General features: G+C 46.6%; 1 protein-coding gene across 1 annotated transcript in view; it reads right to left on the bottom strand.

The window, feature by feature from the left end:
* The window catches only part of CALCOCO2 (calcium binding and coiled-coil domain 2), a 641,412-nt gene that overhangs the window by 413,174 nt on the left and 205,143 nt on the right, over nucleotides 1–23,095 (bottom strand). The window contains exons 4-5 of the mRNA XM_078645541.1: nucleotides 11,855–11,991; nucleotides 11,202–11,327 (exon numbers count right to left, since the gene is read on the bottom strand). Coding sequence (XP_078501667.1) covers nucleotides 11,202–11,327; nucleotides 11,855–11,991 — 263 coding nt within the window. The remainder of the gene's footprint in view (nucleotides 1–11,201; nucleotides 11,328–11,854; nucleotides 11,992–23,095) is intronic.

Genomic DNA, 23,095 nt, shown 5'->3' on the forward strand with positions numbered 1-23,095 from the left:
ATCTCGTGACTTCCAAAGAACTTTTCAGGACAACAACAAACTGCAAACATCCGGGCCCAACACCAGGTGGCGATCTATGCAATCTGCAGCTCATATGTCTCGAAAAAAAAAAAAAAAAATATATATATATATATATATATATATATATATATATATATATAAATAATGCTACTTACCAGTATGCATCTGTTGTTTGCAGTTTGTTTTTCTTGTAGAAAATCTCAGGAAGTCACCGGATAGGTGACTCTTCCCTTGGGTGATACTGCGCATGGGCATCGGCTCCATCCCCAGATTGTTTTTCGCCATTAGGGAAGTGATGGAGCTAAGAGATAGTGATGACCATGTGTGTTTGTATCTAATGTTAATAACACTGGAACAGATAGAAGTAGACGGGGAGGCGGGAAGGCGTGTGCAATTCTGCAGCTCTACATGCCAAGAACAGATGCATACTGGTAAGTAGCATTTTCCGTTCGAGGCATATGAGCTGCAGATTGCACACTGTGCATAGATTATATAGCAGTACCCACACTAGCGGCGACCACCTGTATCTGTTGCAGTTGTTTGAAATAGTGTTTTAATTACAGCTTGGCCTACAGTAGCTTGTTGTTTTGTTGGCACATCTACACAATAGTGTTTTGTGAATGTGTGCGGTGTAAGCCATGTAGCTGCTTTGCAGATGTCTTCTAAGGGAATGTTCCCTAGGAATGCCATGGAAGCCCCTATTTTTCTTGTTGAATGGGTTCTTGGAGGAATTGTTAGTGTACGCTTAGCTTTCTGATAACATATTTGGATACACTTAACGATCCACCTGGCAATACCCGTTTTTGATATTGGGTTGCCTTTATGTGGTGGTGAAAAGGATACAAAAAGCGGTTTTATTTTCCTGAAGCTTTGTGTTCTCTCTATGTAGTAGAGTAGTGCTCTTTTGACATCTAAGGTGTGCAGAGATCTTTCTGCGACTGTTTGTGGCTGCGAGAAGAAAACTGGCAGTTTCACAGATTGGTTTAGATGGAACGGTGAAATTACCTTTGGTAGGAATTTAGGGTTTGTGCTAAGAACCACCTTATTGTGATGCATTTGCAGAAAAGGTTCTTGGATGGTAAATGCTTGCATTTCACTAACTCTTCTTAAGGAAGTAATGGCTACTAGGAAAGCCATTTTCCATGTGAGAAATTGCAATTCGCATTTGTGTAAGGGTTCAAATGGAGGTCCCATGAGACGTGTGAGCACTATGTTTAAGTTCCACACTGGTGAAGGTGGCATTCTTGGAGGTATTATTCTTTTGAGACCCTCCATAAAAGCTTTAATGGCAGGCACTCTGAAGAGAGACAGGTGCTGTATGTTTTGTAAGTAAGCTGCAGCTAGGTGCAACCTGATAGATGTGTAGGCTAAATTACACTTTTGAAGATGTAGTAAGTAGCCTATAATGTGTTGAATGGATGGATCCAATGGATTCAATTTGTTCGTTTGGCAGTATATCGCAAAGCGTTTCCACTTAGCAGCATAACATGCTATGGTGGTGGAACGCCTAGCCTCCTTGATAATATTCATACATTCTTGAGGGAGTTTAAGATAGTCAAACTCTATGACTTCAGGAGCCAGATCGCAAGGTTGAGCTGAGCTGGGTCCGGGTGCCTGATCTCTCCATGGTTATGGGTTAAAAGATGTGGAGATAGGTTTAGTTTTTGGTGTGGTACCACAGATAGCTGTAGCAGTGTGGTGAACCACGGTTGTCTGGCCCACGTTGGAGCTACTAGTATAAGCGTTAGCGAGTGTTGCTGCATCTTGCGTACTAGTAAAGGAATCATTGGTAGAGGAGGAAAAGCGTAAGCAAATAGTCCTAACCAGTTCATCCATATCGCATTGCCTTTGACTAATGGGTGTGGGTATCTGGCAGCGCAGTGTGGGCATTTTGCGTTGTCGTGGGTGGCGAAGAGGTCTATCTGAGGTTGCCCCCACATCTGAAAGAATGGATGAAGAACTTGTGGATGAAGTTCCCATCCGTGCATCTGCTGGGTCTGCCGACTTAACAGATCTGCCATGGTGTTCTGGACCCCCGGCACGTGTTGGGCTATTAGAAAGATGTTCTGAGGTATAGCCCACCTCCATATCTGCTAGTTGTGAGAGCTGCAGAGAGTGTGTCCCTCCTTGTTTGTTTACGTAATACATAGCTGTCATATTGTCTGTGCGGACTAAAACAGTCTTGTTTACCACATGTCTTTGGAATGCTTTTAGAGCTAGAAACACAGCTAATAGCTCTAGATGGTTGATGTGGAGTAGTTTTTGCATTGGTGTCCACTTTCCCTACGTGGTGTGATGCAGTAAGTGGGCCCCCCAGCCGGAGAGCGATGCGTCTGCTGTTAGTGTAATTTGTGGAACTGGCTGTAGGAACAGTCGGCCTTTTGATAGGTTTTTTGTGTTCCACCATTGCAGAGAGCGATGAGTCCGACTGTCTACCAACACTAGGTCTTTTAGCTGACCCTGAGCCTGGTTCCATTGACGTGGTAGACATTCTTGAAGCGGACGCATTTGCAGTCTTGCGTGAGGTACTATGAATATGCAAGATGCCATCATCCCTATGAGTTGCATAAACACTCGAGCTGGAAGCGAATGTTGTGATTTGAAATTTGTTAGGAGCGTTTGCACACTTGTTATCCTTGCTGGAGAGGGATAAGCTCGTGCTAGTCGAGTATTGCTTGTAGCTCCTAGGTACTGTTTTGTGTGAGACGGCAGCAGATGTGACTTGGTGTAATTTACTGTGAATTCTAAGTTGTGAAGTAACAGCATTGTATTATGAGCGTGTTGTACACATTGGTTGTATGACTGTGCCTTTATGAGCCAGTCGTCTAGATATGGGAAGACGTGTATGTGCTGTCTTCTTAGGTGTGCTGCCACCACTGCTATACATTTGGTGAACACTTTTGGCGCTGTGGTTACTCCGAATGGGAGTACCTTGAACTGGTAGTGCTGTCCTTCCAGGACAAATCTTAGATACTTTTTTTGCGCCTGATGAATTGGGATGTGAAAGTAGGCGTCTTTGAGATCTAGTGTGACCAGAAAGACGTCCTGTAACAGGGGTGGGAGGACTTGCTGAAGTGTGACCATATGGAAGTGATCTGATTGTATGTAAGCGTTGAGAAGTCTGAGGTCTACAATAGGTCTCAGAGATCCGTCCTTTTTTGGAATCAAAAAGTACAGGGAAGACGCTAGCAACCAAGATGGCCGCATAAGCTCCCAGCTCCGTCGACCTCCGTCGCTGGCGGATCTATCCTGAAATTAATCCTGACTTCCCGCCCGACTCCCGGGTGTCTGAATCGTTGCTGAGCCCAGGGGGGCAATCCCGGAGTTTTTTCCCGCTCTGATTGACGAAGTTACACCGTCTTTCATTTTTGGGCCTCCTCCAGTGTGAGCCTCGAGTACTGACCCAGCCGGATTTCAGTTGAACAACATCGGCCGCAGGTACCTGGCGGGGTCCGGTCTCATCGGAGTGAAACTTATTCTTCGATCCTGGTGGTGGTTTCTGGTCCCGGCGAATAACAGGCAGACGGCGACAAGACGTGTTGCTGCGGTGGGTGGGGGGCCAGGTCCCGGGGACCCTGTTGCGTCCCTCTGGGTCCGCGGGTGGGGCCCCCGCTCGCGGCAGCAGTGTAAAGAGCGCCAAGCCTACAAGTCGCCTGTCGCTTCCGTCCATCCTGTCCCTGTTTATTCCCCCGGAGTGGCCGGCCTACGTTAAGGTCCTGCTCTGTTATCATGCAAGCGGAGATGGATCGGACCATGTGTGGACCATCACTGGGGGCCGTAATGGCCGCCATCAGGGCTCTTCACTTGCAAATGGAGGCTATCTTCTACAAATTGGCAGTAAGCATCGAGAGTGTGTGTTTGGGACCGGACTCCAGCCCTGTGCCAGACCTGCAACATGCGGTGACCCCCGCGAAGCTTGATCTAACTCGAGAGGAGAACCCCGAACATAATCAAGACCTGGTGCCATTTGTCTATGTACGAGTGCAGCGGTACGTTGCCGGAGCCCTTGAACAACTAGCACGATCGACAGAGTCATCGCCCGCGCAGGACTCATTATTTCCTTCGCTTCTGGAGACTTCCTTTTATACTTTTTTGACTAACTTTCGTGTATTTGGTAGACTTCGAGACTTAACATTTTTTACCCTTTCAGGCAGTATTGGTCTTCTTTTTTTACAACGTTTTGACTCTTTTGCTACTATGTCGGTCCTACCGGATGGGGTTTGTGCGATGGTTCGTAAGGGCCAGGGCTGAATTTGACTGTCTGAGTTCGGTACAGTGACTATCTTTTGGCTCTGCTGGGTGGTGTCTGTGAGCGTAGGGGCCAGATGGAAGTCTGATTGTCTGGGTTTGGTACAATGACTATGTTTGTTAAGGGATTTGCTGCCTCCGTTGTGCCGGGGGTTGGGCGGGAAGATCTTCTCTTCTTCTGTGACTCCCCTATCTGTTTGCTTGTTAGTCTGCTTTAATTCGCTTTGTACGAAGGTAGGGGCTGTCTGCTTTTGGCGGGGAGGGGAGCCCGGGAGCTCGTATTGTATTGTATGATATTTCCTCCTCCATCTTTTCCCTTCCTTGGGTTTAGTTTAGTGGGCGACAGGCACGCTGCTAGTGGGGTTAGGTCGTAGCCATCTGCAGGGGTGCAGGGTGGGGGGCTGAGTTTTTTTTTTTTTCCTTTATTATGTTCTATGGCCTTTCTTTTTCCCTTTTCCCTTCTTCGCAAGAGATGTGGCGTATTATCCTGAGCCGCTTTGTTCCTCATATCTGGGTGTCGAGTGTTAGATTTTCATATCCTGTCTTCTGGGTGGGCGGGTTCCGATGATATTTGCTTAAAGTTATCTGTACCGTATTGTTTTGCCCCAGCTCTAGCTGGCATTGTTGACTTTCAGATGCTTATAATTCTTATGTATTTCCTCAAATCATTTGCCCGTTCGCCATTACACTATGTTCCTCCAAATGACGCCCGATATGTACATTTCTTCTCTTGTGTTATAATTAATAAAAATATATATTAAAAAAAAGTACAGGGAATATACTCCCTTGTTCCGTTGATGTTTTGGAACTATCTCTATTGCATTTTTCTGCAGTAGAGAAAGTTTGAGTAGCGTTAAATGATCTTGTGACATTGGACACTGTTTGGGTGGTATGTTTGGAGGAGTAGATGTTAGTTCTAGACAGTAACCTGACTGAATTATTTGAAGCACCCACCTGTCTGATGTGATGTCTTGCCAGGCTGACAGGTGTTGCTGTATCCTTCCCCCGACAGGAATAGAATGGGGCGGGGGAAGGGGAGGGGAGTCATTGGGTGGGGAGGGGAGTCATTGGGTAGGGCGGGAAGAGCGGGAGTTGTTATTCTTGCCTCTGCCTTTGTTGTTGTTACCGCGGTAACCAACTGGTCCCTTTATGTATGTTGGGTCAGATGGTGCAGCTTTGTACTTCTTTTCCACTCTTGGTTTATGACTCTAGTCCTGACAGGGTCTTTAAAAACCTCAGGGGCATGTTTAACCACCCCTTTAAGCATTGGCAAAATTGTGAAAGACAGTTGTGCAGTGTCAAATGTGTCCAGGAGGAAGTCTTCCTCTACTGCATCTGAGTGCATGTCTACCCCATGGTATTGTGCTGCTCTGATTAGTAACTGGTTGAACCCCATGGTGTCTTCTGGTGGTGAAGGCCTAGACGGGTATATATCGTCTTGTGGGACGTCTGGGACGTCCGGTGTATTGTAATCTACCCATGGGTCTGGCGAGTCTGGGGGATCAACTGGCTCTTGAGGATCAGCCCCTGTGTCTGATTCATCATCCCCAATTATCCCCATGTGTGCTGCATGGTACAGGGGAGAGAGGTGGTGAAATATGGGGTGGAGGAGTGGGTGCAGGAGCTGGGTGAGGTACATGCATAGGTGAGGTAGCCATGTCCTTTTTCCTCTTTGGGGCTGGAGCTGATGCAGGCGCCTCTGGTGGTCGTTTCTTTGATAGTGTCAATCGACCAGTCTTTCAGTCTTTAACAAGAGTCTTTTGCTTTGGATCTGGAGCCAACAAGTCTTTTTCATGAGTATGGCCTGTCGGCATGGAAGGACGTTTCGCCACCGGTACGGCCTCTTTTGACCTTTTATCCTTTACGGGGGAAGCCTGTGTCTTTTTCGGATCCGAAGGCTTTTTCGGTTCCGGGTGTTTTTTCGAGTCCGACACTTTTTTCGGCTCCAACGTATGTTTCGGCTCCGGTGTTTTTTTGGTGCCGGAAGCTTTCGGTTGCTCCGAAGTTGGCTTGGGTGCCGAGGGCACTAGGTGTTGGCTTTGGTGCAGTAGTAGATGGTTTTTTTGGTGCCGGTAATTGTGTGCCGGCACCGAGCGGGGGTCGACTCAAGTCCGAGTCTCCCGAAGGCCTTATCGACTTCTTGGCCGAGCCCGAAGGTGGGGCCGTGGAAGTATGGTCTCGTTATGTACCCGAGCGCGAGGGCGGGGGTGTGACCGTAGCCTTTTTTGTGGGTGTCGAGGAAGTGTGGGGGTTGACGATCTTACTTACGACCCGCTGCGCTGGAGTCAGGTCCTCGACATCTAAATCTTCTGCCTCCGATTCGCTGTCGATGTCGTGTTCTTCTGGGACGTCGATGCCTTCTTGGAAAATGTCGTCCGGAGCCGAATATCTTTGAGCCATGGTTCGCCTGGCTCTCCGGTCCCCGATAGTCTTTTTGGAGCGGAAAGAGGCACAGGCTGAACAGTCCTTGGCCTCGTGCTCTGGAGAGAGGCCGAGGTTACAGACCTCGTGGAGGTCGGTGTGTAGAAACTTCGACCCACATTGAGGGCACCTTTTAAATGGCGTCCTTTCCATTAGCTGGAGTCGAGGCCTAGTTTGGCCCGAAGACCGTATTCGACGACTGGAATGGACGTCCCTGGAGTCGAAGAGTTATGTCGACTGAAAAACGCCTTGTAGAGTATTTTCTTGATGCCGATTAAGATTGCGCGTCGACGGTTAATCGGTTACAACACGGAGCGCTGGAACCACATCCGAGCCCGGTGGCGGAAAAAAACAATCTGGGCATGGAGCCGATGCCCATGCGCAGTATCACCCAAGGGAGGAGTCACCTATCGCGTGACTTCCAAAGACTCTCTACAAGAAAAACAAACTGCAAACATCCGGGCCCAACACTAGGTGGCCATCTATGCACAGTGTGCAATCTGCAGCTCATATGCCTCGAACATATATATATGAAAAGACAGTAGCTTTGAATCGCTTCAGGCAGTAGGGACAGATATTTATCTGCAAAATACATATATTGAGTCAACATCATTAGTTTGTTCAAAGAGATTAGTCGTCAGGTGGCTCCAGTATCTTCTGAAGACAATCTCAAGGCAAAGATCCAATAGCAGTTGTTTCGGAGGTTGAGAGGGTTATAACATCCATCACTGGCGTCGTGAGCATGAAGATGACGTCACGGAGACTACCTAGGCGCACCCATGCGCGCGGATGTCAGTTCTGTACACAACTTTCTGCGCTGAAACGCAGAGCCATGCAAGATACCTGACCATTGGTGCATAAAACTATGGCCCTAAAAGGGGATGACCTCAACCCTAGTAATCAGTTTGCAGAACGGGGAGGATGGGCAGGGCGGTAAGGAATCTATCACTAACTAATGTCTCTTACAGATATATCGTTACACAAGAAGTAACTTGTACATCTGAAAGAGACACGTTAGTGATAGATTCCATACTTTAGAATAGATACCCCTGCAATACCAACCCCGGTGGAGGGTCTGCGAACAAAATTACACCAGGAAGTCACGGAGAATAGAACGGCCAAAGAAGCCGTCTCTCCGGACTTCACTGTCAAGGCAGTAGTGCTTGGTAAACGTGTGCAGCGAGGCCCACGAAGCTGCCTGACAAATGTCCTGCAAGGGAACGCCGCGTGGCAAGGCTCGAGTTGCCCTGGTCGAATGGGCATGCAGTCCCACAGGAGACTCCTTCTTGGCCAAGGAGTAACATGCTTTGGTGCACAGTACGACCCATCGGAAAATGGTCCGTTTGTGCACAGCCCAACCTTTTTTGGCGCCCACGTAGCCAACAAAGAGCTGATCATCCACCCGGAACTGTTGTGTACGCTGCAGATAAAATGCGAGCGCACGTTTTGCATCCAGACGGTGGAGCCTCTCCTCTTCCCTGGACGGATGCGGAGGCGGAAAGAAGGTGGGCAAAGTGATGGTCTGCCCGATGTGAAAGGGCGTGACAACCTTCGCCAAGAAAGAAGGACGGGTCCTTATAACCGCTTTAGCTGCGCACCATGCCACAAATTCGTTCCACCTGCAGGCGTACACAGTCTTGGTGGAGGGACGCCTGGCTGCCAGAATGACATCACAGACTTCGGGAGGAAAATCGAAAGGTGTCAACTGTCACCGCTCAAACTCCACGCATGGAGGATGAGGCTGGACAGGTTCGGGTGGAGGACCATCCCCTGCTGCTGAGACAGAAGATCCTCCTGAAGAAACAGACGTACCAGGGGATCGATGCTCATACGGAGTAGTTCAGGATACCATACCCTTCGAGCCCAGTCCGGAGCCACAAGAATGACTTGGGCCCGGTCGCGCCTTATCTTCTTCAGCACTCTGGGCAGAAGTGGAATAGGCGGAAAGGCGTACAACAGACCACAGCGCAACATGAGATGAAAAGCGTCGCAGAGCGAGTGCCGACTTGGAAATTGCAATGCACAGAACTGATGACATTGTGCGTTTTCTTTGGTGGCGAATAGATCTAACCAAGGCTCTCCCCACTGCAGAAAGAGACCTTGCGCCACGTCAGAGTGCAGACGCCATTTGTGATCCACCATGCACCGGTGGCTGAGTTTGTCCGCCCTGGTGTTCAGAAAACCTGCAAGGTGTTGAACCACCAAGGTAATGCCTTGATGTTCCAGCCATGTCCATGTTTGTTGCAATACCACATGGCGGTGGTGCTGTCGTGAACACCTGCACTACACTTCCCTGGACAGAGGGAAGAAATTCCTGGAGTGCAAATCGGATCGCCCGCAGCTCCAGAAGGTTGATATGGAGCCGGGACTCCGCCGGAGACCAGAGGCCTCTAATCTCCGCCTCTCCCATGTGGCCTCCCCATCCCAGGAGAGACGCATCCGTCACCACTGTGTGCTTCGGTGGGAAGGGAGAGGGATCTGCCATTGACCCAATCGGGATTCGTGAGCCACCCCTGCAACTGTCGTGCAGCGTCGTCCGAGATCCGAATGCGATAGGACAGGTCGCCCTGATGCTGTGCCCACTGGAACTTCCGGTCCCACTGCAGAGCCCGCAAATGCCATCTGGCATGTGTCACCAGCAGGATACAGGAGGCCATCAGGCCCAGAAGCCGGAGGGTCAGCCTGACAGAAACCCAGGATAGAGGCTGAAAGAGCGGAATCATAGCCGGAATATCCCGGATTCGCTGCTCGGGAGGATAACCCCGAAACAGCGTTGAATCCAGAACCGCTCCGATGAAGGGGAGCTTCTGAGAGGGACTCAGGTACGACTTCGACGCACTGATGGAGAACCCCAGCATACGCAAGAGGTTGGCCGTAGTCTGGCGGTGGGTGACGACTGCCTGGGGCGAACCCGCCTTCAATAGCCAGTCGTCGAGGTAGGGGAAGACTGCCACCCCTGACCTGCGCAGATGAGCTGCGACCACCGCCATCACCTTCGTGAACACCCGAGGGGCACTGATAGGGTCGAAGGGGATCATGGCAAACGGAAAATGCTCCTGGCCTACCGTGAACCGCAGGTAGCGCCGGTGGGCCGGCAGGACGGGGATGTGAAAATATGCGTCCTGCAAGTCCAACGTCACCAGTCTCCAGGGTCCAGGGCAGCCAGGACCTGAGCCAGAGTCAGCATCTTGAACTTCTCCTTCTGGAGGAAGCGATTGACGTCCCGGAGGTCCAAGATGGGGCGCAGGCCCTCTTTGTCCTTCTTGGGGACCAGAAAGTAGTGGGAAGAACAACCGCTCCCCACTTCCTGACCGGGAACGCGCTCTATGGCCCCCCTTGGCCAGGAGGGCCGAGACTTCCTGACGGAGAAGAGTCAAATGATCCACCGACATGTATTTATCTGTATAAAATCCAATGCTGGAGAACAGAGCAGTGACTAATATTTATTTAGGGGCCTTTGACGAGTAATGTATTCATTTATTGAGTGATGAAGGTGGTGAGGTTAGGCAGCCCAATTGTGCCACTCTGGCACTGCAAAGTTGTGTGAGAGGAGAGGCTAAGCAGTTGTCTACCTTGGGAATCTGTGACTGGCAGTTCACTTTACTCTATATGTGTAAGGAGTGTGAGATAGCCCATTCTGTCTGTGAGAATTCTTCATTTTGTTATTGCACTGCAGGTCATTCTTGATGAGTTGTGTCAGCCATTACATTAAGATCCCTATTTTTCTGTGCAAGGCTGGTAACTTGATGAAGGAAATAAAAGTTCCTTTAAAACACTCAGCCGGTGACAGAACAATTCTAGCTTAGAACACATCAGTATATGATGGGAAACAGTGAGTGTAATCTTTCAAATACCCCTCTCAGAGAAGTCCTTTCTGTTTGGGGTTAATAGGCTCCACGGAAGAGAGGAATGAGAGGCAGTGTCAACTTAATTTACTCCAACTTGACAAATCTGGTCTCACCACAGGGTAAAGACAAGTTAGGGTGTAAGAGTGTAAGGATAAATAAGAGTGTTGTCCTCAGTGCCTCTGACAGGAAACAGCATTGCCTTAGTGTAAAAAGTTCCATGGAGCAATCTGTAAAGAAAATTACCATTCTGGCTTAGATCATAGGAACACCATGATAACTTAAAATGGACTACGTCAAGTTCTTAACGTTTTGGCTACCAACACCCAAAATGGATTTAGCTCCATTCTGAGTACTTCCACAAAGCATAGCAACTTGAGAATATACATACGTTTAGAAATAATTCATTTTCAAAATTGTAAAACAAAGGAAAAAGGCACAAAATATTGCAGAAAAGCAAGGAAAAAATAGCTGCGAGCAGGATGCTCTACAAGCACGGGAAAACACATGCATTCTTAACATACCTCTGTTCAATCTCACACACATGGATAGCATCTGAATTCCTACAATCCAAGAAAAGATTGGAGGCCCTTTGAGACCTTTGGCTAGTCATATCAGATGCAGCTTGGCCCGTCCTGGACAAGGCCTTTTTAAAGTATTCCATACCTGTGTAGTCTTAAGGAGAGCCTGGACCTCTGTTTTTTCCTTGGATAGCAACGCAGCGGTTTCCCCCAGCTGCTTATTTTCTGCTAACAGTCTCTCATTCTGCTCTTGGAGATCTTCCAGGACCTCCTGGAAAAAACACACAAATACAATTAGAGACTAAGTACAGACTTTGTACTAGAAAACACACCAATTCACGCACAATGAGAGCCGATGATTAGACATTAGCAGACTCACTGCTCAGAGAATACACACATCCAGTGTGACAGGAGAACTATTCAGATGTCCTGGGAAGCAGAGATGTGCTGCATGCATGAGTGTGAGAGGAGCATAGTAGTACAGCTACAGTATTAGGGGGAGTACAGATGTGTGAGACGAACACAGGATTATTGCTTGAATCTGGAAGAAGCACAGGCGTGCCGCAGGATTGTGAGTGGAGTACAAGTAGTGCTGGAGGACCACAAGGGATGGCACAGGAGAGCCACATGATCTCTTAAGAAACGTGTAAGAAAGGTGCAGAGAGCACAAGAGTACTTCAGTATTGTTGTGGGAGCCCAGAAGCACTGTGTGTGAAAGTAGCACAGATTGGATAAAGATCTAATGAGTATCTATGGCTGAACACACCATGTGAGGTATGGGGTGAAACGCAAACATACCGGGGATGGGACAATGACCATATCATTTTCTGCCTCAACATAGAACCGGAAAGGGCTGCTGGCCCCACGGACTGCTCCATCCTGGTCCACATAAACAAACTGATAATATTCTTCCTCATCCTTCGGTAGGTAGTACGCTTGAAGAAAACCAGAAAAAAATCACTTTATTTACCCACACTACAATAATATGACATTAGACTGTGTCTACACAGATCTGGCAAAGCACCATGGCTCATGCCCAGGAAGGAGTGCAACAATTAAACAAATGCTAAACCACATGAGAAGTAACTGAAAATGACAACAAATGTAGATCAAGGTGCAGTAATTAAATATTTAGCATTTACCAGGGGGTGTCATGGGAGTCAGGAAGGTGTCACTTACACATCAGACAATCCAAAAATTGCAATTCTATCCAGATACTCTGAGAAAATCAAATCATGCTAGACATGAACAAGCCATTTTTATATAGTACTTAACATTTGGGGATAGTCAAGTTGAAGAAGCGCTCCCACTTTTATCTGCAATAGAATTTGAGGAACACATATGTTTAAGTGTGGAAGCTGGCATTAGAACGTAGGTTTCCACAGCTGACAACTTTTCCTCAAAATTACATTCATAAGAGTATTTTAAGTACATTCTGGAAGCAGAAATATTTATTGCCAGGGCAGATTCATATGAGATCATAAATCAACCTCCCAGACAGACACTTGACACCAATACAAGGCCTGAGGGAAGGAAGAAATTGTAGGTTTGTTCCACGTTTCCAGGAAATATGTAAACAATTATTGCCAGATTATGAAGCAGAGACAACTACAGAGTGAGGAAAAAAATTACACTGAAAATTATTGTTTTTCAACTACAGAAATGATCGGAAATCTACTTGTTAACACTTTACGGAGCAGCCTACAACAATTGACACATTTGATTAACATCTGAGTTTCGAATCTGAAAAGTATTTTCTTCAATAGCAAAGACTCTTCACTTTCAGTCAGTGCACAAAAGCAGGTGACAAAGATGCCAGGCATGATCAAATCTGAAATGCTTACTAGTTAAAATAAAAGGCTTGCGCCTTAAAAGTTAAATAAATAAAAAATAATAATAATAATAATAATAATGTTATCAAGTCAAGTTATGAGAGAGTGCGTGTGTCTCTCTGTCTCAGATTAGCATCAGGGGGATATCTTCCAAACAAAAACTAATATGCAGTGGCATGAAATACACACATCAAAGTATAACAGAAAGTTCATGCATACAGATGCAAATATTTCGGAATTCAAAAAGCGAACATTAAGCAACATTCTTATGAAACCTTTAACTGGTCTGACTCATGAGCCTCTGAGATAATCTTCAGATACTTCTCCTAATGTGTTTAACTACTGAGAAAGTATCACAGTGCCTCAGGATTTCCTGTACGTCGTAAGTCTAAACAAAAATTATCTGAATAGTTGCTCACATTGAATAGTACTTTATAAATACAGCTTTTGAAAAGAACCAGAACAACTTCAGACGGTGTTCCTTTATTCTTTTTCTTCATGAAGACTACTATATTTAAATACACATCGGCAGGGTCAATAGGCCGGGCTTGGAGGGAAAATGGTATGGTAAATGTAAGGACATAGGATGTATCACATGGTGTGGATGTACAACCTCACTGTGCCAACCACTTTAGGACCCTTTGGTTTCGCTTGTCAGACTTTCAACTCAACCCTGGTAGCCGTGGCTCTGAGCAGAAAGGAACAAGTGTAAAATGCTTTGCCAGTTTAAACAGCAAACCAATTGAAGAAGAAATCAACAAGATACCAAGGAAATCCAATTAGACCCACAACCTGAGCTCTCCATTGACAGTTGGGACCTACTGCGAGTTCTTGAGGCCTAGCCACATTTCAGTGTCGGGGCTACCACTTCAAGGGGCAGACATCCTCCTCCCACTTCCTTCTCTGCCAGGTTAGGGTGGGCACCCTAAAACAGAGACGTTGCCTGACCCTCCAGAACTTCTTGGGGGTTAGGAGGGGCCTCACCAAGGCTTGTATTGGGTCCCTCCCTACTTGGGTAGGTTGCCCACGGATCCCTGGGTCTATGCCGAAAAGTGTTCTTATTTTGCAACCTTTACCTTTTTCTCTGGGTCTATGTCTCCTAACTTTAGGGTCACGACTTCGAGGATCCTTGGAAATGGCAGCACTCTGGGTGACTGCCCCTCTGGGAGGTCACTGCCTAGGAGACAATCTAGAGGGAGGTCAGGACTGACTACCACCCTATGCCAGCTAAGGGTAGCCTCTACTTCTAGGGACACTAAGGGCACAGGGCGGTCTGTGACCTCCCCTATTGTTACCCTAACTCTCCAAGCAAATACGGGTCTGTGGACACTAACCTGCCCACAACTATGGTGTGACATGCACCTATATCTCTCAGGTTAGTGGTTGGGATTCCATTCACCTTGAGGTGGTAGAAGTGCCTACTCCCACCCTCAGGAATCACCAGCTTACCATCTGAACCCTTCTCCCAGTTGAAAGCTAGTAGGACCACCTCATCAGAGGTGTCCTTCTCAAAGGCTACACTAGCCACCTCAGTGATAACCTACTTCTTGGGACATGCTGCATTCCCCTCAGTGGTGTCCTGGCTGCTGGCAGTCAAAACACAACCTCTTCTCCATGAGTTTCTTTAACCCTGGATCCCCACTTCTTTACGTGCTAGAGGTGGGCTAGGTGCTGGTGGAACCTCTTTGGTAGGTTTACTACTTCCATCTTTTACCTTCTGTGGTACCTCCTTTTTGGAACACCCTCCTGGGACTTGTGGGTACTCTTGTCCAATCCCACTCATCAGCTATCTCAGGTCAGTTAGCTTAGAGTGTTCATTTAACTTTCCTGTAGGGCAATTTGTAAGGGTGTGCTCCTTGACCAACAAATTATAGAACCCTTCATAGGAATTTACCTGGTTACCTTTTATCCAACCATCCGGTGCCATCCGGGTGGTTGGATAAACGATCCAGGTCTGTAGTGCCCCCTTATGTGATGGTCTAAGCTTGTGTCTGTACTCCTCATGAGTGAGAACAAACAACTCAACAAGTGGTGCCTTCATGTGTGGATGGGATTCTGCTACCTCATTCTTAGGTGTAAGCAGTCTATCCCCACCAATTACTAGAACCAGCTCTCATAGTAGTGTTCCTCAATGTTGTGTATCCATCTTCCTCACTTTGAGAGCACTCTCATATGAGGCCACCCACTTGTCTGTTTCATCCCCGGATATATAGCTTGGGACAATCTAACTTAGGGTCCCCTGTTGGATACTTCTGTGTCCTTGCTGCTGCCACCATTACCATTCTGCGTTAGTCTCATGCCCAGCTTCTTTCTTCAAGGACCAGCTTGTTTTTTGTCAGGGCCCTCTCCAGTTTAAGGGCTGCCACTTCCTCTTGAAGGGACCTCCTGATGCTGTGTGAGCTCCCCACACTGCTAGCTGTAGAGTACACTCTTGGCCTGGAGTTGGAGTGGAGGGTATCCTCCCCCGCTTCCTCTCTTTATTCTTCTCCACAATCTTGGTGTATCTCCTGTTCCAGTGCTGTTGGGGCTCTTTGGGCTTCCTCTCAGGTCTTGAGGGCCTCCATCAGATCATCTTTCTTTGACTCTTTCCCCACTGTGATCCTTCTGTTCTTACACAACTCCATCAGATCCTTCAAGGATGGTTAGATTTGAAATGGTAAGCTTCACATTCCCCTTGATCACATGGACTACCAGGAACATTGCAAAACAGTTTTGAACTCTTTCTAACTTTTGGAAACTTTGTCAAATCCTTTAAAAGTTCAACAACTCATTGTAAACAGTGTCCCTGTAGACTGTGGAGCTTCCACAGTGGAACTCGACATTACATGGAATACACAAGGACTTCTTTTTCGGTATCACCGTAGATGGATTTGCAGTGTCTCAAATTAAACAACTGTATGGTATTGCTAAACACAAGTTCTGGATTCCACCGCTGCCACCAATGTGAAGACATAGGGTGTATTACATGGTGAGGTTGTAAGCCCTTACCTGGTAATACACTTACCAAATCTTTTAGCAAGGCTTAGACAAAGGAACACGTGTAAAGCATTTAAACAGCACCAACACAATTGAAAAAGAAATTGACAAGACAACAAGGAAATCCAGCACCAATTTATAAAAAAACAATGGACTATATGTTTGTGTATTTTTAAACAACACAACGAAAAAGATCAACCAGAGGGTTCAGGAGATATAGAATTTACAAGGCATAGTAAATCACAGCATTTCACCCAACCACGAACAAGCATTGGCAAATTCAACAAATATGATACTTAGAAACTTTTTGAGCAGAAAGTCTGGCAAAATGTAATGTGCTCGGTTAGAGTAACTTGGGGCGATGAACTCCAGCGGGGAGAGCAGCAATGCCCTTAGAAACAGTTACCGCCACAGGAAAAGCAGTCCTCAAGCAGTTCCATGTGCTTTATCCTGAGTCCAATTGATTCCTATAGAGTCTTACTGATGCTCAAGGATGCTGTGAATGTGACGTAGTGGACAGGGGTCTTCTTGCAGGAACTCCTCAGTTCACAAAAGTGATGAGGGGATCCTGGGCACAGGTTTCTACGTCCCACTAGGTCATCTCCAGTCTGGCTAAAGTACAGTTGCCACTGGAGTACCAGTCGCCTGGTGCTGCTGTCACAGTCAAATCCTCCAGGCTGTAGATTGCTTTCTGGGCAACCAAGCTGCACTCTGACAGCTCTCCTGGGTCCAGGAGACTCAGGTGCAACTTCTGAGCAACGGGTCCTGATCACTGGTTCTGCATGATGGCGGGGATTGACGATCTGGGCTACCGCTCGACCTTAGCAGGCTTCTTTAGCAGTTCTGTCCCTGTGCCACGAACAGGAGGTCAGTTGGCTGACCCTTGGAGTCTCGCTGCTTTGACTGGGCTTTGGAGAAAACTTCTACTTGAGCAGGACACAGCAGGCACAGTCCCTCTTCTTTGCTAGCCTTCAGGTGCATTCATCATCGGTGCAGCCTCTCTTTGCCAGGAACTAGGTGCAGCAACGCAGTCCTTCTCTAGACCTTTTTCCAGTCCAGTTGAGATCTGAGTTCTGGGTGCCAGTGGTGCCCTATTTATCGCCAGAAAATGCCCTCAGGGTAGGATGAAGTTGGTAGCCAATGGGCTACTAGGTTCCCTCCCTCCTAATGGCCACTTCCTTGTGGCATCTGGCAAACCCAGCATGCACCATTCTACCCACTCTCAAGGTGGCAGAACTTGTCTCTGCGTCCATGGCTTCCTAGCAAAACCCAGAGGTGTAGCTACCAAGGGGCCTACATGCCCCTGGAAAACCGGTTTGATAACTGGCTTCTCCTTCTCGGTCCCTAGTGCCAGGCAGTCTGCCTAAACAATAGAACAGCCCCTCCCGCCAAGTGTTCTTCATTTGCTCTTCAAAGGCAGCTTCACCTTTGAAATTCACCTTTTGAGCTAACCCTCATGTGGTTTTCTGCCTGGGGGAGGTAACATCTCCTCCAGTGGCAGCCCTCTATTGTTATCCTTCCTGAGAGTCATTAGCATGTCTCTTCAAAAGGGCAGAAAGTAGTCTAGAGGAAAAACCTTGAGTACAACAGTAAACAGGCACTAGAAACCTTGGGCAACTAAAGTGGCAACTTCTAAAGTTGCACTATCTCCACCAGTGATAAGGAGGAGTCGCCTATCTCATGACTACAAAGACTTCTTCCACAAAAAAAAAGTGCAAACATCGAGCCCAACACCAGATGGCGATCTATGCTTACAATCATCAGCTCATATGCCTCGAACATTCAATTTAACAATTAAGTTGCATTTAATGCACTGATTAGTTTGATACCTTGCAGTAGCAACTTGTTAGTCCCATTCAGAAGTTAGTGCGGCTGAGGTGTCAGCCTATAACTCTGTACTTGCCAATGCGGCTACCAGCCTTTCCACAGTAAAAAAAGACAATTTAGGTTATTTATTGCTGGAACATGTGAAGGTACATGTGCCACTTTCTAACATACGGCTCTGAGGAAAATGAAATTTTGCCTGACCAAGATGCCCCCTACGTGTACCCTATGTTACATGTATGTGCATGTCACCCATGCATATTTCTCTTAGTGGCTTGAATCACAAGGCCTCTGCAATCACGTCCTGCATTAAGGTGCCTGTCATCAAGTTTCCCAAACGTTAAGCTAACATGAAGGCCCATGTATTTGCATTGTGCACTTTTAAATAAATATCGTAATGAACCCTTTTTGTGGTTCAGTCTGAGCCACTTTCTGAATTAGGGTTTTCATGACTCCTGACACACTGAAAGCTGCAGTTACGTATCTCTGACCTCGCATACTTCTAGCTCAGCCGAAAGAGACCCAGCAAGGGTTGGCAAGATAGTATTATGAATAACAGTTATCTGCCTGCTGTACAGTCTCACATTCCTGCCCAGTGAGGAAGGTAAACAGAACCCGTCCGCGGAAGATAGGGCCTAGCCTCTCTGTCTCCATTGAAGTAAATCACAGTGCTTGCATCCATAGAAAGCTCACAGCCCCCACGCAATGAACGAAGAAATATATGCTTTTTCTGATTCTTAGCGATGAGCAACCTTTGCTTCAGATAATACATCCCCTGACTTAAGATATCAGTTAGTACCAGACGTGCTGGTCGCCTTGACACTAAAGATCTCTCTACTAGACTGAAAGTCAGCTCTCCTCCCAGTTACACGTCAATTGCACGTCATGCTCAAATTGCGTGCACAAGTAGGGCAAAGTTCCAGCCTGCCATGTAACTCCTCCTCTATGTAGCCACCCACCTATCACCCACCTGTGACTCATCAAGTGTACACCCTCATGCACGCCCACATGCTCTTATCTCTTTCTTTCATGCTCTGCCTGGAGCGCTCCTCCCTATATACAAGGAAAAATGTATATATGTGTTGTTCTCTGTAAATAATGTTAGAAGACCCTTCCTGAACCTCAGTGGTGATGGAACAGATTCTCCCTTAACTCGAGTTATTGGAATAAAGCCCTTTTAACTTGGACACCACGGACTCTCTGCCTTTCATTTGATACATGCTAATTGTTAATGCCTAGAAATTATGCCAGGGTAATATTTTATTTACCACATTAATTTGGCGCCCTTACAGGGACATATCCTTTTCCCCACGCGCCGGAGTTGTAGGTCCAGCTTTGCCCCCTTCTACAGCCGTGACGGACTTTAAAGTGTACACGCCATCGGGATTTCCCGTTACTCCCTCAGGCCCAGGAGGAGGACGGACTGTGACCAGGCATCCATACGAGGCGGTGAGGATTGCGGATCGTCTCAACCAGAGCCCGACCTGTGAGAGAGCAAGGTCCGAGGTTTCCAGAGGTCCACCCGTTCCGAGGCGCATGCGTAGACGTAGACGTAGACGTAGATGCGTAGAAGTCCGAGGCCTTCAAGTTTCAAGTTTTGCTTCTCGGTGAGTACCACTATGGGGAATGCATAAAGTTTCAAGACGGGTTCATTTTATATGAACACGGTCAAGACGGGTCCACGTTATTCGTGGAAACGGTAAAGACGGGTTCACGTTATTCGTGGAAACGGTAAAGACGGGTTCGTTCACACGAGCACGGTCAAGACGTGTCTCATTTTTGAGACCGGTATGGTTGTACTGTATTCCAGTGCATATAGTTTTTCAAGTACATGTTTAGTTCTCTGTATTGGTTTAGATCATGTTTGTTTTAATGTTATGATGTTTTAGTATGAATGATTGTTGATTGTTTCAGTCTATTTTTGTGTATTGTATTTCTATTGTGTTGGTTACAACATGCCACTGTTTTCAAAATTGCGTCAGATAGGGACCAGAAAAGGTATACTAGAAGAGTCAGTTAACATCCCGCCTAGAGACACACCTGGTCATTATATGTATAATAAGCATGGATTAGACGCCATCTTGTTTTTAGATTTATGGGTAGACTATACAAAGGACCTGGAGGAAAAGTATAGATGGCCTATCTCAGGAACATGGGATTCAGAATGCATTATGAGAGTAGAGGAAGCGCTATGGAAAAGGAAGTCAAGACCCTCTCAGAAAGATGCCATCGAGTTATGGCGCAAAGAGTCACACAGGAGAACAGAGAAAGAATTCAATAAAGCAGAGAGAACTAAACAAGCAGAGGAAAAAGCCAAAGAAAAAGAACTACGGGAGGAGGGGGAACGGGTCAAAACAGAACAGACTGATAGAGAAAGAAACGCCGTCGTTACTGGTATTTATCCCGTCCTGGCTGAAGAACTAGCTAGAGTGACCACCTCAGAGAGACCCAGTAGGTCGCGAACGCCACCACCTGTACCATATAGAGAACGTAGAGTAAAGCCGACAGCATCGGAGGCGTTCATTTCCTCGTATCTAGACGATTCCCTTCCGGACTACGTTAATGCAGGTTTCCCTCCACCCCCACCAGCAGATCAGCTCCAGCAACTTCAGCAGCAGCTAGTAAAAGATGACGTAGGTTCCGGGGCAGTGGGAGGGGTGCCTACTGTAGATGTAGCCATTCCATTTTGTGTATATGATCCAGAACCAGGAAAAGGTTCAATGGTCGTGATTTCACTTAGGCTAAGACAAGCCGTTGCATATCTAGAGACATTACCAGACATGAAAGAACACCTAGATAAAATGTACCGTTTTATTAGAACGGGGGAGGGACCAGATAGTATAGCACAAGCCATGGCACAAAGAAAGGTAGGGGTTAAGAACCATATCCTACGTTTTATTATTAACTGCCTGATCAGGGAACAAGACGAAGGAGACGGAGATGTAAAACAAGGTTTGATAGAATGGAGCGAGCACATAGATGCCGGTAGACATGATAGACAGGGACAGATAGATGCCATGTACAAGAAAATACGAAAGGAAATAATAGAAAGACACAGAAAAGAGTCTGACGAGAAGGGCGAGTCATCAGCGGAAGAGGTAGAGGATCATCAGGATCCGAAAGGCAAGATTAATTATGTAGGAAAAGCGCGACAGTTTGACAGACCCAAATTTCTTGACTACCGTAAACAAGGGCCAGCTATAAAAGAAAGATATTCCCTCGAAAATCTGTTCCAAGCTACTGAACAAGCCCTGAAAAAACGGATAGGGAGTGAGAGACCTCCCACCTCACACGAAATTGAATTGGCCTGGTCAGCCACCCAGTGGGTGTCTAATTCTAATATATACAGCAGTGATATAGTGGCTCAGACTTTCTTAAGCCTTCCACCTAACGAACAGCGTTTGGCTGGTATTTACATGGTCCAACACTTGATAACGTTGTATGAGAGTCAATATTCTGATCCTGGTCACTTGCATAAATTACTAGACGACATTTTACTAGACAGATGGACAGGTTTAGGTACCGAATTAATTAATGTTATTCTGGATCAACGACATAAGTACATAAATTCTCTGACCACATGTATGCCTCCAACCTCGCACCACAGCAGAAATAACTTACACGTAGACAGACAGAACCCCCTACGAGAGGTACATCCCGTCAAAGATGCGGACAATGTGTTGCAACGGGTGTATGTTTACACCCCCTTAACAAAAATAGAAATACTAGAAATGAAAAAGATGCTGCCCTGCCATGATAAAGACCCGGGGGGGTTTCACCGAGAATTAAAAGACATCCTCCGCATAGGAGATTATACGTACGATGACATTCTGAAGTTACTGAAAGTACTGTTGCCTGCTGGTATTTATGAAAAGCTTAAGGAAAAAGACTGGGAGGTAGGCGAGAAAAAGTTAAGCTGGGATGCACTGGAAACGGAAAAAAAGGTAGGCTCCCAGGGGTTGGTCTTGGGGAAAAAGCTAGAGAACTGCCTGAACTCCTGATACAAGTTTTACCGAGATTATTGATTACTAAAAAGGAAGACTGGGATGCTATTTCAGCATGTAAACAAAAGCAAGAAGAGGACACAAGTGATTTCTATTCTAGATTTGAGAAATGCTTTACTATTAATAGTGGCCTTAAGCCAGGTAGTGAATCATATCCACACCTTTTTGTGAGCAAATTAGTAGAGAATTCCTTACCCCAGATCAAGAATAGAGTACTGAAGGTTGAGAGTACTTGGCAAGCAAACAGCCCTTCACAAATGTTACAGATGTTACAGTATCACCAGAACAGGATTAGAGAAGAGCAGGATCAGGAAAAGAAACGCATGAAAGAGACAAAAATGAAAGTGCTGGTTGCCCAGACGGTACCGGCAAATTCAAACAAACATAGCACGACACCTGTCAAGGGGAACTGTAATTATTGCAAACAACCAGGTCACTTTGTAAAGGACTGCACTATTCTGAAACACAATATAGCTACAGGCAAGACAAAAGAACGACAGTACACTCCTAGACAGAATAGCACGCAACAGAACACACAACAAACAGTAGAGAATTTTCCTCCACCACCGCCTGTACAGGGCACACCACAAATGTATCAGTACACACAGTCTGACTATCCTGAGTATCAACAGTTCTCATGAAACAGCCTCGAGAGGGAAGTAGGCTTGCCCCTTATTGAGGTTCCTGTAGATCAAGAGGGTCCGTATGTACATAGTCGTGTATTAGGTCAGGATCGAAAGTTTCTGATTGACACAGGGGCGAGCAGGACTACCATCAGTCATGACGAGGTTCCAGGGGCACCTCTCTCAGGCTCACAGAATGTTTCCCTGGGATTTTCAGGAAAGCCTATTGTTAATGAAGTATCGAAACCAGTTTCCCTAGGGGTTGGTCCACTGTCACGGACTACAGACTTGCTACTTACTAAATCATGTCAAGAAAACTTACTTGGTATGAAGACATTAAAAGAACTAGGAGCAGTTATCTGTTGCTCTCCAGAAGGAGTACGCCTGTTCTTACGTGATTTTAAGGGACATTATGTGCTGACTGATTTGACCACAGACTCCAGAACGTGCCACAGCACCTATGGGCACAAGGACCAACTGACGTAGGGTACATGAATATAACACCACACCATGTCACACTCAAAGCAGGGGTAGTACTTCCACGTATTAGACAATACAAGTTACCACCTGACGCCGAAACAGCCTTATTGAAATTAGTTGACGAACTTTTTCCACGAGGAGTAGTGGTAGAGACTGACTCGAATGTATGTAACTCGCCTGTCATCCCTATCCTTAAACGATCTGACCCTAGTGTACTGCCAGTGTACCGACTAATTATTGACCTACGAGAATTGAACAAATGTTTAGTACCACAATATCCAGTGGTGCCAGACATTTCTT

This window comes from Lissotriton helveticus, chromosome 5_1 (genome assembly GCF_964261635.1).
Source record: "Lissotriton helveticus chromosome 5_1, aLisHel1.1, whole genome shotgun sequence".
Classification (NCBI taxonomy): Eukaryota; Metazoa; Chordata; class Amphibia; order Caudata; family Salamandridae; genus Lissotriton; species Lissotriton helveticus.